Here is a 12,126-nt window from a genome sequence, read left to right as displayed (position 1 = left end):
TCTGTTTCAATCCATAAAAGGTATCGCTCGCCCTCACTTGAGTCCACAAGAAACTTTTTCTGTGTGCAGCTGATACCGTACAAAATAAATCACAACCTCCATACCGTCTTTTCAGAAAGGGACAAAAGAGACCCTGAGATTCTGATTGTGCGGGTGTGTCTAGGTCTACAATCAAAGAGTTCATTCCTGCGTGGCAGTGAGCTACGTACAACATGGCAGAGAGGAAACGTGTAGTGAATTCCAAAGAACAGTTTTTGAGCGCATGATTCTGCTCAGAGACTAGATCCTCAGCCGATACAAATCTCCATCAGTCCGAATGGCGCTGTGTCATTTTAAACAAGCAGAGCACCCGAACTGGATATTGCACAGATCCCCTCATGGAAGAAGCATTACTTTAGACATGCCCTAGACAATTGCTCTTACTTCAGCGTGGCAGCCAGCTAGTTTCAATGCACCAGAGGTTTTAGGTTCCTCTCGAGTCACCAGAGAAACGGGTATCACAGGGCAATCCGGGTCTCGGGGTGGGATAAACGGTTCCCTAACCTGCCCTTTTCACTGACAGAAGATGGAGCTGAGGGTACCTGTACCCTTAATTTGGAAATAGATTTAAGTGGGAGAAACCAGGAATATATAGTTTACTGGATTAGGAAAGTATATTTACATTTTCAGTCAGATTAAGTACCTAATTTCCATACACTATAATAGATTTAAGGATCCGCATGCTCTTAAGAATCTGGCATTAGTTCCCTAAACCCTGCTTTTTTGCTCTCCTTCGAGCACCACAGAGGACGAGACCATATAACCCAGTCCCGTGCAGCACTGGAAGGTTTCCTTTGAGGGCTTCAGTCTTTCCTCTTTCAGAGCGCTCCGCCCCTAGCTCACATATAAACTAATCAGTCATGCACACTTTAGTTTTGTTTCTTTTAACCGTGACAGAGTATGGCTTAGGAAATCAGTCCTTTTTAATTGTAAAAAATGTGGCCACATGAAGCACGCAGATTCTGACCAGTTCCTGCGCTTTCCTAAAATCACAGCCTCCATAGCTCTTTGGCATGTCCTAGTAATTCACATTTTATTTATGTGGAGCTAATATACAGGCTGTGAGGTAGCAAGGAGATTCCAATATAGAGGTAATTTTTGGAAATATCACGTGTGCTCTGCTATCTTTTATTATATAGAGATGGTTAGTTGGACTGCCCATCCAAACAGAAGAGATACAAGACGGTTTCTCTATTACAAGAGGCATTTGATGTCGAAAGCCAAAAATATGTGAATCATTTCATTATTTTAGAATAGGACTTAAAGAGTACAGAGGCGGTTGCTGTCCTGAAGATAATTTTACCTGAACAGTACGCTGCCAGAGAGGAAAAGCAAACTGTAAAAAAAATTTTTAAACACAAACGTCGTTTTCTGAAATAAAACACTGCCCATAACCAACCGATAGCTAACATAATGGCACCAGCCTTTAACCGATACTAATTCAGTAGATGTCCATAAAGGAGTCTGAAAATAACGTACAGCCGCCCTTTCTCACTTGAGAACTGCCTGAAAGGATTGCTTTCGCATGGAGAGAAAAAGCCAGTGTCAAGGTAGCAAATTCTCCCCTACGCTGAGTGACTCTCCTGGGAGGGAATGCTGTCAAGGACACAGCTCAGATCTTTTGGCTGGCGGCCAGTAGCCGGAGCACCCATTCTGGGTGCCAGTTCATAAGATGACGAGCACAACACAACCCCAGAGATTTTTAAGGTAATCTGGCCAGTAGAGCATTGCTCTACCAAAGGGTGGTCTCCGAATCAATCACAGCCTTTGGCAAGTCTGTTGCCTTACAATTGAAACCAGACGTGTTTTCAGTTCATTCTTTAGGTTACTACTGTTCAATGGTGATTTACAAGAGAGTGTGAGCTATGGCAATCTCTCACGCAACTTTAGATATTCCCTAAATGAATGCACATTTAGAAATCTCCTTGCTCTAAAACAATGGCTTATAAGAAAAAGAATATTTAAAGAGAAACCATCCTTAAAAACAGGCCAAGCTGCCTTTCTTCAACATTCAAAAATACTGAAGCATCGCTCTGCAAAACACAGTGCAAGTAACTCCGGCAGCAACAAAATCCAGTGGGGTAAAACACACCTCTAAATGGGAAACCAAAACATGCTCTTCCTGTGTGATACTCCCAAGATTATGTTTCTGGGGGGCACTCATTTTTCTCATTTCTGTCCTAGTTTGAAATGCATTCAGAAGGCCTGTTCAAGAGACAGCAACACAGGGTTTCTCAGTAGCAGGCTGTATTGAATTACAAAATAAATATCACCAGAAGCAGTATCACCAGTAGCAGAACGCTGCTATGTTCACTGTTTCTCTATCATTTTAGACTACTTGTCTCTCTCTCAGCACTGTATTTGCAGCATTTACAGTTGTGATTTACACTTAGTCTGGAGAAATAAAAAGGGATTATACAGATGCTGATGAAGTTTTAGTCTGTAAGGGTTGCAATCTGGAGTATACATATGAGAGACTTAATACTGGACGCAATTTTATTTCCAGTCCTTCAAGGAAGATTTCTACATATACTTGCAAGTGTAGATTGCTGAAATCATCAGAAGTGGTTCCAGAACTTGGCTGTCTTCACGGAACAGCCAAGCAGGAACTCCCTGTGTCTGGGTCAGATAGCGTGTTCTGTTTTGAATACAGGGCTTGTCTCTCTTCTCCTTTTACCTCTATTTGAGTGTTTCATCAGCCATTTTAGAAAGCAAGAGAGACCAGAAGCTGAAATGAGGGGAGAGACCTTGCTTTAAAGGAGAAATTTCCACGTAGAAAGAAAATGAGGGATGTTCTGAGGTGCTCTTAACAAGAGCGTGCTTGAGTTGTGATGAAATAAGGAAACATACTGCAGTGGGTGCTCCACATAGAGAATAAAGTCCACTTATCTAATATTTACCACCCAAACAGCTCAAGTAAACCAATGTAATCATAAATTATGTCATGCATGCTTCTGGTGAACAATACTTCCTCAATAGCAGCCATGGTATTAAAGCAAACAGAACTATATTGGGAGAGAAAAACAATGAACTACAACACGAGCTTGGGAAAAGCAGATCAATTCTTGGATATTAGTTGCAAACCAAACCCTCCTGTAAATAGGCGTAGCTTGAGGAGCCTTTAACCACAGCCGTCCCCTTCCTTTTTATGCCCCATTGTTCAGGCTTGGTGGAGGTCTGTACCCCGACGGCCACGCAGGTTTAGGCACACCCCCCACCCTTTCCAGAGGAACTGCTTTTTCATGGCACAATAGAAAAATTTTAGCCAAAATCCTTGCATTAGCCTTTGATCTTAGTAGGTCAACACTAAGCAGTACCTGTCTGGGCTTGACATCTCTTCACGTCCACACAGGCAGCACTGACACTCTGGCTGGTAACACACACCAAAAATAAACCCTGAAAACCAAACTCAAAGCACCTGTGCTCTTCACTGTGCCTTTAATCTGGCATTATTTACGGTCAGGGTGAGCCTGCATCAGTGAAAATATTTGAGAGGGCTTCGTTACCTACACACCAGGAAATCTGGATAATAGCATTTTTGTTAACCTCAGTTTCAAAAGAAAAAAAAGCGGTTGGTGTTTTTTTGTGGTTTGGTGGTGGATTTTTGGTGGTTTTTTGGTTTTTTTTTTTCAAGAAAAGGTCCATCTGCACAGTTACCTCATTGATGCAGATTTGGCCCAGAGCAGTCACACACAACGCCCTGGACCAGCAGGTGCTGGCCGACGGCTGCCTGCAGGGCTCTGGGTACCTTTCTGGCGTTCTCATGACTCAGTTTTGCTGGCGTTTGGGAACCTGAAAGCTTTACATTAATGCCCTAATGCATGTCACTGCTAGCTCTTGAACTTGTGGCTTGCCTCTGCAAAGTAGAAGGAGAGACTGGGTCTGTTCAGTGACGCAGCAAAGAACCAGAGCATGTGCATGAAGTTATCAATGTGAAAAAAAAGCTTACGTTGTATTTTGATGAACTCTAAATACTCTTTTATTAGAGCTTTTAAAGAAGATGTAGGTGAGCTTTTGCAGAAGACTTTTAGCCTAGCGTTCTAATATAAAATACAAATCACTAAAAAAATATAATTCTACTATGTTTTTGTATGTTCCTTTTGAGTGAATATTAATGGATAACTGTAGTACTTAATATTTTCATTTTGTTTAGTTTCCACCTTTAAGTTATACCAGCGTGCAAAGCACGTGTATAGTGAAGCTGCCAGAGTGCTGGAATTTAAGAAGATATGCAGCGAAGCACCTGCCAATGCGATCCAGCTGCTGGGAGAATTAATGAACCAGAGCTATATCAGCTGCAGGGAAATGTATGAATGCAGCTGTCCTGAACTGGATCGGCTGGTAGACATCTGCCTGTAAGTTTTGACCACAAGGAAGAGTAATCGCCTGTTGAGAATATTGTTTGAATTGATGAGAAAATACGACATTGTTGGCTATTGCAATTTTAAAATGAAAGTATTCTTGTCTCTTATTACAAAATTAATCTCCTGCAGGGACATTACATGGTCAATTGTTTCCCTACTGACATCTGTGTAATACTTTCAGATGAAAGCTGCAGTTTATGGCTTTATTACAGACTTTGCTTTTGGACTGACTCATCATCACAAGTGTTACGTTAGACTGTTGGCTATTCTTTTTTTAAGTTGTAGAAGAAGTCATAACTGGTTTTCTTAAAATATCATCTTAGTTGTTCTGTTTGAACTCTGATACATTTTGTGTATTTCTTAACCATTTCAGAACTGCCGCCATGGGAATTCCGGGGCATAAGCAAGCTGTTCTAGATTCTTAGGTTGCATTGGAATCATAATGGTATATTGTGAAATGTTATTGCATTTTTTCCAACTTAAAAAATATGTTGTCTAGGCTATCAGAGAGGTTGGACAGCATCTCACCATTTAAAAGATGAGTGTGTTAACTGTTGTAACGGCTAATGCTCTCCTTCTGCTCTCTGCATTGTATGTCTGAGTTTTCCCCACATTATTCAGTCTCCATCGCTGCCCCAGCCTCATTCTTTTAGCTGGGTTCCCTAACTCAGTTTGGCCGCAATAGAACAAGCCTTCGCAACTCCAAAACACATTCCCTGAATGTCATTTTGTCCCTTCTCTTCTCCCTCTGTTCCTCCCCAGTTTCATATCCTCTAGCCAGAATAAACCGTGTTTGAGAAATGGCATGAAGCAAGCTGGAAGTCACAGGTTGTTGCGTGTAGCAGGCTGTTATTTTTGTAACTCTGCTACAGTGGGTGATGAGATCTGGTATAACCATGTGTTCATACAGAAAGTAAAAACGAATGCTTAGTACTCATTCTACGTAGTATTTCATCCGTACCACAGGACCAGTGTGAAAGGATGTACACATTTCAGTTCCTCTTAATTTCCATTTTTCTGGTACGTTTAATCACGGGACAGACATCTTATGCTAGCTTTGATCTAAATTCAGTGCCTATAGAAAGAATTCAGTGGTTGGTGATCATTTTAACAGCGGCTTGGGGGAATAAACAGCTGCCCACCCGAGCTTTCCCACCACCGCTCCATCCCCGCCTCTGCCCCAGCCACCTTCTCCCAGCTACTTCCCTCATTTACGTCATCACGGCTGCTGGTGGTACCACCTCCGTACTTCTGCTCATCTGTTGTGGCTCATGCTTCTCCTTGGAGAAGGGTGTGCTTGGTTTGGGAGACTCTGCCCTAAGCCAGAGCGTTACTGTCCTGCCAGAAGGGGAATGTCGGGTGCCATAAGTGTTTGCAGGGCTGAGGTCGAGAAATGTTGTTTCACTGTCTTTTAGAAGCAAATACAAGAAGTATCCCATCCTCTCTCTGTATCTTTCAGTCTTGAAGAAAACAGAAACTGTTCCAATTTGAAGCTAAAAAAAAAAGAATACCTTACCACCTAAAAATGAAAGTTACAAAAATATTTCTTTACCAGCAACTGGCTTTTTTTTTTAAACTAAGAAATTAGTCTGGCTTTTAATGAAAATACAAATTTTACAAACACGCAATTTGCCACATGCTTTCCTACTTCTGTTCTCGTGCAGATTTTGTAAGTTGTGATACCCATTTATTGGTAGAGTATGATACAGATGATTATTTAGGTTAGTCTGATTTCTTTTGCAGACAAGATGGAATGGCCCCTGAGCCAGAAAACTACAAACTTAAAAACTGAACAGAAGACTTTTAGACGTTCACAGATTATTTTGCATATGGGATACACATGCCGTTTTGTGATAAAACACAGAGAAGCCCTGATAGCCATTGGACAGTCTGATAGTAATTTAGCAATACAATTTTTGTTCCTTCTCGTGGGAGCCAATCCAGTACGTAACTCACAGACTATGTTCAGTTTATTGTATCACGTAATGATCACATAACAGAATAAGCTACGACAGTCACTCAGTTAGCGAGGCGATTCCACCACGGTTGTCGCAGCTACTCAAAGGGAACCGCTGATCTGTGCGCGAGAAGGGAGAACTGTCTCCAGAGTCATCCGAAGACAAAAAACTACGCTCTACTGAATTACCAAAAATCTTGGGCTACAAAGCCTTGCTCCAGTGCAAGGTATCAGCACTGCCTGTTCTGTGACACCACTGATGGAGGAAAAGCCTTAAAACTTCACATCTGCATTATTTTTAGGTACAGTAACTACCCAGTGTTGATGCTTCAGTCAGTAGCACCCGATGACTGAGCTTCGCAAAAGTGACTAGCCATTTGAAGTGTCTTCACTTTGGGTCTCCAGCTTGAATCATACCGATAGGGCCCGTTCTCAGAAACGCTGGGAGAAAACTCTCCTGCTCCAAGCAGGGGAAAGCAAGTAGATATAAACTGGCAAGATCTGCACTACAGCATGGAGTTACCTGTGCTACATTTAAATAAGCTGGCACGGATGCTCGCAACAGTCTATTGCAGCACGAAGCTCAGCATGGGGATGGAAATTCTCTGTTTCTCATTTATGCTGAGCTCTGTGCTTTCACAGCTAGACAGCTGCTGCTCTCTGAGCTAGCTTGGGTATCGTGACACCGACTTGCAGGCGGTAGCGCGGACACAGCCACAGAACCCAAAAGGAAAGGAATACGCCGTTAGGGTTTTACTAAATTAAATTAAAATTGATCAGAGCGTTTCAGTTCCAGGGACCAAAATATAAATAGTGAAGGAAAAAAGTGATGTGTGTGCCCATGTTACATCAGATTTCTAACTTACCAGCAGAAAAGCCCACAGCTAATACGATGACCACAGCTAAGCGCCACACTGGAGTGTCATTCGTGTGAAACGATTTCCAACTGGTATATTAAAATTATTTAATCTGGGTTTTTTTTATTACATTCATTGCACAGAAACAAATTATTTGTTCATTATTCTTTACAGTCTTGTCCCATCAAGAGTATTTCCCAAGAAATACATCTTTCTTCTTTAGAAGTTTGATATTCTTTAATGTTTTTCTGACTCTGCGATTAGATTTCTAGAAGTGTATAGCTATTCTAGGTGAATGCAGCTTAAGCCAGCATCTAATTTTTGGAAACTATTGGAAAAAGAGCCTTAACTTTTCTCAAGTTGTGCATTAAAAAACTAAGCGACATAAAATCACTAGTCACTCTAGGAAAAGTTGGCTGATGCCATTATAGAAGTGGCCGGGAACTACATAAGTTACATTCTTTACTTACAATGATATACAGCTGCCCTGTAACTTTAAAAAGCCTTTCCAAAAATACATTCCACAGAATTGCCCGAGTCTACTGCTGCTCTCTCCTTACAAGGTTTAAAACTGCGAAGAATAATCTGCATATCCAGATGTTTTCTGTTTTGCCTAGATCTTTATGTTTCACTGTACAACCTCTGCCAAGAAAGAAAGGGATCCATACTTGCTGTGGTTTGTAGTGCTGAAAACTGTAACCACTAGTTGGTCAGTTGTTTTTTTCTTCTTTTTGCAAAGACAGAAGACTTGTACTTTCTCTAACCTATCTCATGCTGTTCGTAGCTGTTTTACCTGTTAGCCTTTTAAAGTAAGTAGCACGGAAGATTTACTAAACAATTAAGGAACGAAAAATTGGATCTGAGCTTCTGAATTTGTGAGGTACTTTTGAAAATCTCTCGGAATCCTTGAGCGTTGCAAACAACTTACTTTCATTCCCTTACTCTCCATCTTTTAGTGGTATAAATCCTGATAATTTTAGTGTTGCCAGCCGTGCCCCTTACAGTTGAAGATAGCTGAATCCTCTCTGATCACTTTTAAAAGGCACAGTTTTTACATTACATCCAGCTGCGTTATGGTAGCTGAGACAACTCTGCATTTTATCAAGACTCTTATCACTGATGATTTTCTTAAAGCTGCAAAGCCTGGAGTCACGGCACAACTTGAAAATTCAACAAAACAAACAAAAAAAACACTACAAAAAGAAGTTTGCAGCTCTTTCAGAGCCAGAAAGGCTTAAAGATGCTATTCAAATGCACACTAAGCTACAAAACAGAATAATACCCATCCCCCCATTTGTGTATTTAAATCTCATCATGTTAACCCCGTGCTTTCTGAATAGCTGGTTCATAATTTTGAGTATTTGGAATTAACAGTATTGCTCGGATTTTTTCACCTCTTACAGCACAACTGTTTTTAAAATGAGGCACTGCAATGTCTCACCTATCGCTTCCACACACCAAACTGTGGGACTTCCATTTTTATTCTTCCTTCCTTTGCTGCAGTACTCATGTTTTTCCCCTCATTTACCCCCACCCCCCTTTCCTCGTAAGACAATTCTCTTTTTATCCCGTGAATACTGGAACAAGATATGTAAACTCTTCAAGAAGCAAAGGCCAGAACCCGGGACTGGGAGCTGAGTGCCCCCAACACCGGACTGCAGATACGTTATCTTTCTTGTGTGCTCCGTCTCTCCCTCCATTACTTGTCCCTCACGGCTGCGGCATAGCCCAGGCGGCGCGTGGGGGACTTTCCCACACGTTACATCCACGTCACCCACGGCGTGGGCGAGCGCTCCATCCCCAAGATTACTGTCTGCTCATACTCCTCTTCAGAAACGCATGATTTAGATCCCAGCGCACATGGAGAGAGTGTCTGGCTATGGGTCCCACTTTACCAGAGGAGTCTCGCTTAGTAAAACTCAAAAAAGATCGTTTCAGACCTGTTCCAAAGTTAACTTTCTCGTGTTTGACCTAGATTCCTCCCACGCACCGCATCTCCAGTAGATGCAGAATTAGGTGCTCACTTCTGAATTCTTGTAATACTGGGTACCTAGTTCTCAGGCGTTACAGCACTGCCCATCAAAACGCCAAGTTCCTCAGCAGTAAGCCCGAAGCGTCTCATCATATCACCACATTTGAAACTGTTAGCCACAGTATTTTGAAACACGGTGACTTCAGCTCTGAAACAGGCATATTTTCTGTCTACATTATGCTTTATTTCAACTAAGTATTTTAAAATGACTCAGTAAAAATGAGGCATGAGCATGACCACAGAGAATTATGAAATCAGTAAAAGGTTCAGAACAATTCTGAAGGGATTTCAGTTGCCTACCAAAATAAAAGCCAGACACCATCTGAAATACGAAGTTCTGACTGAGGTAACAGACCAAACGAGTGCAGACAGTTGATTCAGCCGACTTTGAAAAGTGGATTGGGCCTTACGAAGTCGATGGGAATTTCCCTATTGATTGCAATTGAGACTGGACTGGGTCCTGCTCATTTTAGGAGGTTGCTCCATGGACCGGAAACGACAAAAATTGCATCAGAGAATGACTGGCTTACAGGAAAAATAATAATAAAATAAAACACCGACAGGAAATAAAGAATGAACATAAAATTGAGTCAATATGAAGGGTGGCACCACACAGACACACTGAAGAAAGTGTTTCTGTTCAAGAGGCGATGTGAGCATGTTTAAACTCAAACACACATGTAAGTACTTGCTTGAAATACGACCTAAACCTCTGCTAACCCAGCAGTACACCAGATTCATTTAACATAAAATGCACACACGAAAAATTACCACAGCCTACTGAGAATGAGCTGTCATTTTCCAGTACGTTATTCGCGTGATGCCATCGCTCCCTCCAACACATTCTAGGACTGGTAAATCTCTCCGTGCATGGGTATTGGAAACATAGCAAAAGTATTTGTTTGCAAAGCAAATTAGATCTCTCATGAGAACAAGATTTCAAATGAGTTTTCTGAATCGTCCTCTTCTGAGTAGGTTAGAAAAGCCCCAAATAAATTTATTACATGGTATTTTCCTACTTTTTCTGACTCTAAGTAAAGATCAGGAACACAGGTAAGCAAGCGAATGAAAATAACTCTACTAAATCCTAACAAGATGGCGTCTGAATCTTGCAGAGTAATAGCGTGGGATTTGCTGTAGGACATCTCTAGCAGGCCAGTATCTTGAGGCTGGGAATGGTTTGCATTTTGGATGTCATTTATTTGTCATTGTTCTTTCTAGTCACCCTCCTTATTAAGAGCATTTTTTTCTTTCGGGACTAAATTCTTACTTCACCTCTACTGCTGTAAATCCGTTAAGTTCACAAGGTTCCTCTGAAGAGAGGTACCTCACTCTGTCCATTCAGCATAGGCAGATGTTGGAGTGCAACGACTCTGTACGGCTTTTTAAGGGTTTCTGAACTCTCCTTTTCTTGCCTGGCACACTCAGCAGTCCCGCAGAAGCCTGTGAATCTTCAGCATGTTTTAGATCTGTCCTGGAAGAATAGAGCTATTTGTCTTTGCCACATTAGAAAATGGCTTGCATGCCTACATCCTGTGCAATTAGTTTATGAACCCTCTTTTGTTATTTTTGTCATGTATTTTCTGTTTTCACTTCTGGTGTCTTATGAATGTTGCTAACACAATTCCTTTCTTCTCCTGCTTTCTTCATCTCAGCTGTGCTCTGATCCTTAAAACAGCTGATGCTGAAGCATTATAAAAGAGGGTGACTTTTGGGATTGACAGAAATCGCTATATTGCAGTTTAAAGCGTCAGCATTTTTTTGGTCCAAAGCGGTAACTACAAATTGCTATTGTAATGTCGCATACAACCGAGTGAACCTCAGAAAAAATCAGATGACACAGATGTGTTTTGAGTAAAGTATCCACTGGTCTTCCGTAGGAATTTTGTATATGACAAATTACCCCTTTTTGGTTTATTTTACATGATTTTTTTTCTGTTATTTTGTTTCAGGCAATTTGGGGCCATCGGGTCACGTCTGACTGGAGCTGGATGGGGTGGCTGCACTGTGTCAATGGTGCCTACTGACAAACTGAATACTTTCCTAAAGAACGTAAGAAAAGCTTATTACCAAACCGACGTCCAAAGGTTAGCGCTGGAGAAGAATAGCCTGTTTGCCACCAAACCTGGAAGAGGAGCTTTGGTTTTTGTCGAGGCCTAAAGAACGTAAAAATTTTAAAGAAACTATGTAGGGCGTTTAGAACTGGCAGTACTTCCCATGCCACAGTAAATGAAGGCCTTTGCTGGTTGTTACTGTAATGAGCAGTTGCTATTATCAAAATGTATTTCTGAAGAAGCGATTGAAAGACGACTCTCTGAAAAAATCTTTTTTTTTATATACTATAAATATCTTTTAGTGTAAACTTTGATTTACAAAACCTATTGACAAGGAAGACTGAAATTGAAATAAAGATGATACTTCGTTACAGTGGATCTCTCTTCTTTTCCGTTTACTGTCAGGAAAACGTTCCTTCTAGCTATGTTTCTGACGTATCCTTGCGCAAGGGTGACTTCTTGTGAAAGGTTCAACAAAAACGAATGCTATCTGTGAGCTGTACGATATGACAACATACTCCCCGCGGTGAGTGAACAAATAATGAAGCAAAGTTTGGGTTTGAGTTATCCAAACCCCATATCCTAGTTGCTGAATGCCAGCTGGGCTTCTACAAGGTAGAGCATTTGCATTTTTACGCGAACCCATTACAAAGGATTAAGTGTAACCCACTGACCGTGTAAAAAAGCGGTGAAAATCTACGCGGAATAATTCAGGAGATAATTCACTCAGTTGTACTAAGCAAAAGCAAATAGGTAAGACCGAGAGTAAATGTCATTGACACGTTGTCGACAAGCTCCTATCTGGCTCCCACTCTACACTCCT

General features: G+C 41.3%; 1 protein-coding gene across 2 annotated transcripts in view; it reads left to right on the top strand.

The window, feature by feature from the left end:
• Positions 1-11,678, top strand: part of GALK2 (galactokinase 2) — a 50,198-nt gene extending 38,520 nt beyond the window's left edge. For both annotated transcript variants that reach the window (XM_009330942.1, XM_009330943.1), the window contains exons 9-10: positions 4,193-4,394; positions 11,202-11,678. In XM_009330942.1, the coding sequence (XP_009329217.1) occupies positions 4,193-4,394; positions 11,202-11,409 (410 nt within the window). In that variant the 3' untranslated portion in view covers positions 11,410-11,678. The remainder of the gene's footprint in view (positions 1-4,192; positions 4,395-11,201) is intronic.
• The last annotated feature ends 448 nt before the right edge of the window (positions 11,679-12,126 follow it).

This window comes from Pygoscelis adeliae, unplaced genomic scaffold (assembly GCF_000699105.1).
Source record: "Pygoscelis adeliae isolate BGI_AS28 unplaced genomic scaffold, ASM69910v1 Scaffold318, whole genome shotgun sequence".
In the NCBI taxonomy this organism is placed as follows: domain Eukaryota; kingdom Metazoa; phylum Chordata; class Aves; order Sphenisciformes; family Spheniscidae; genus Pygoscelis; species Pygoscelis adeliae.
The sequence above is the reverse complement of the archived record's forward strand: the minus strand, read 5'-3'. Positions and strand labels throughout refer to the sequence as shown.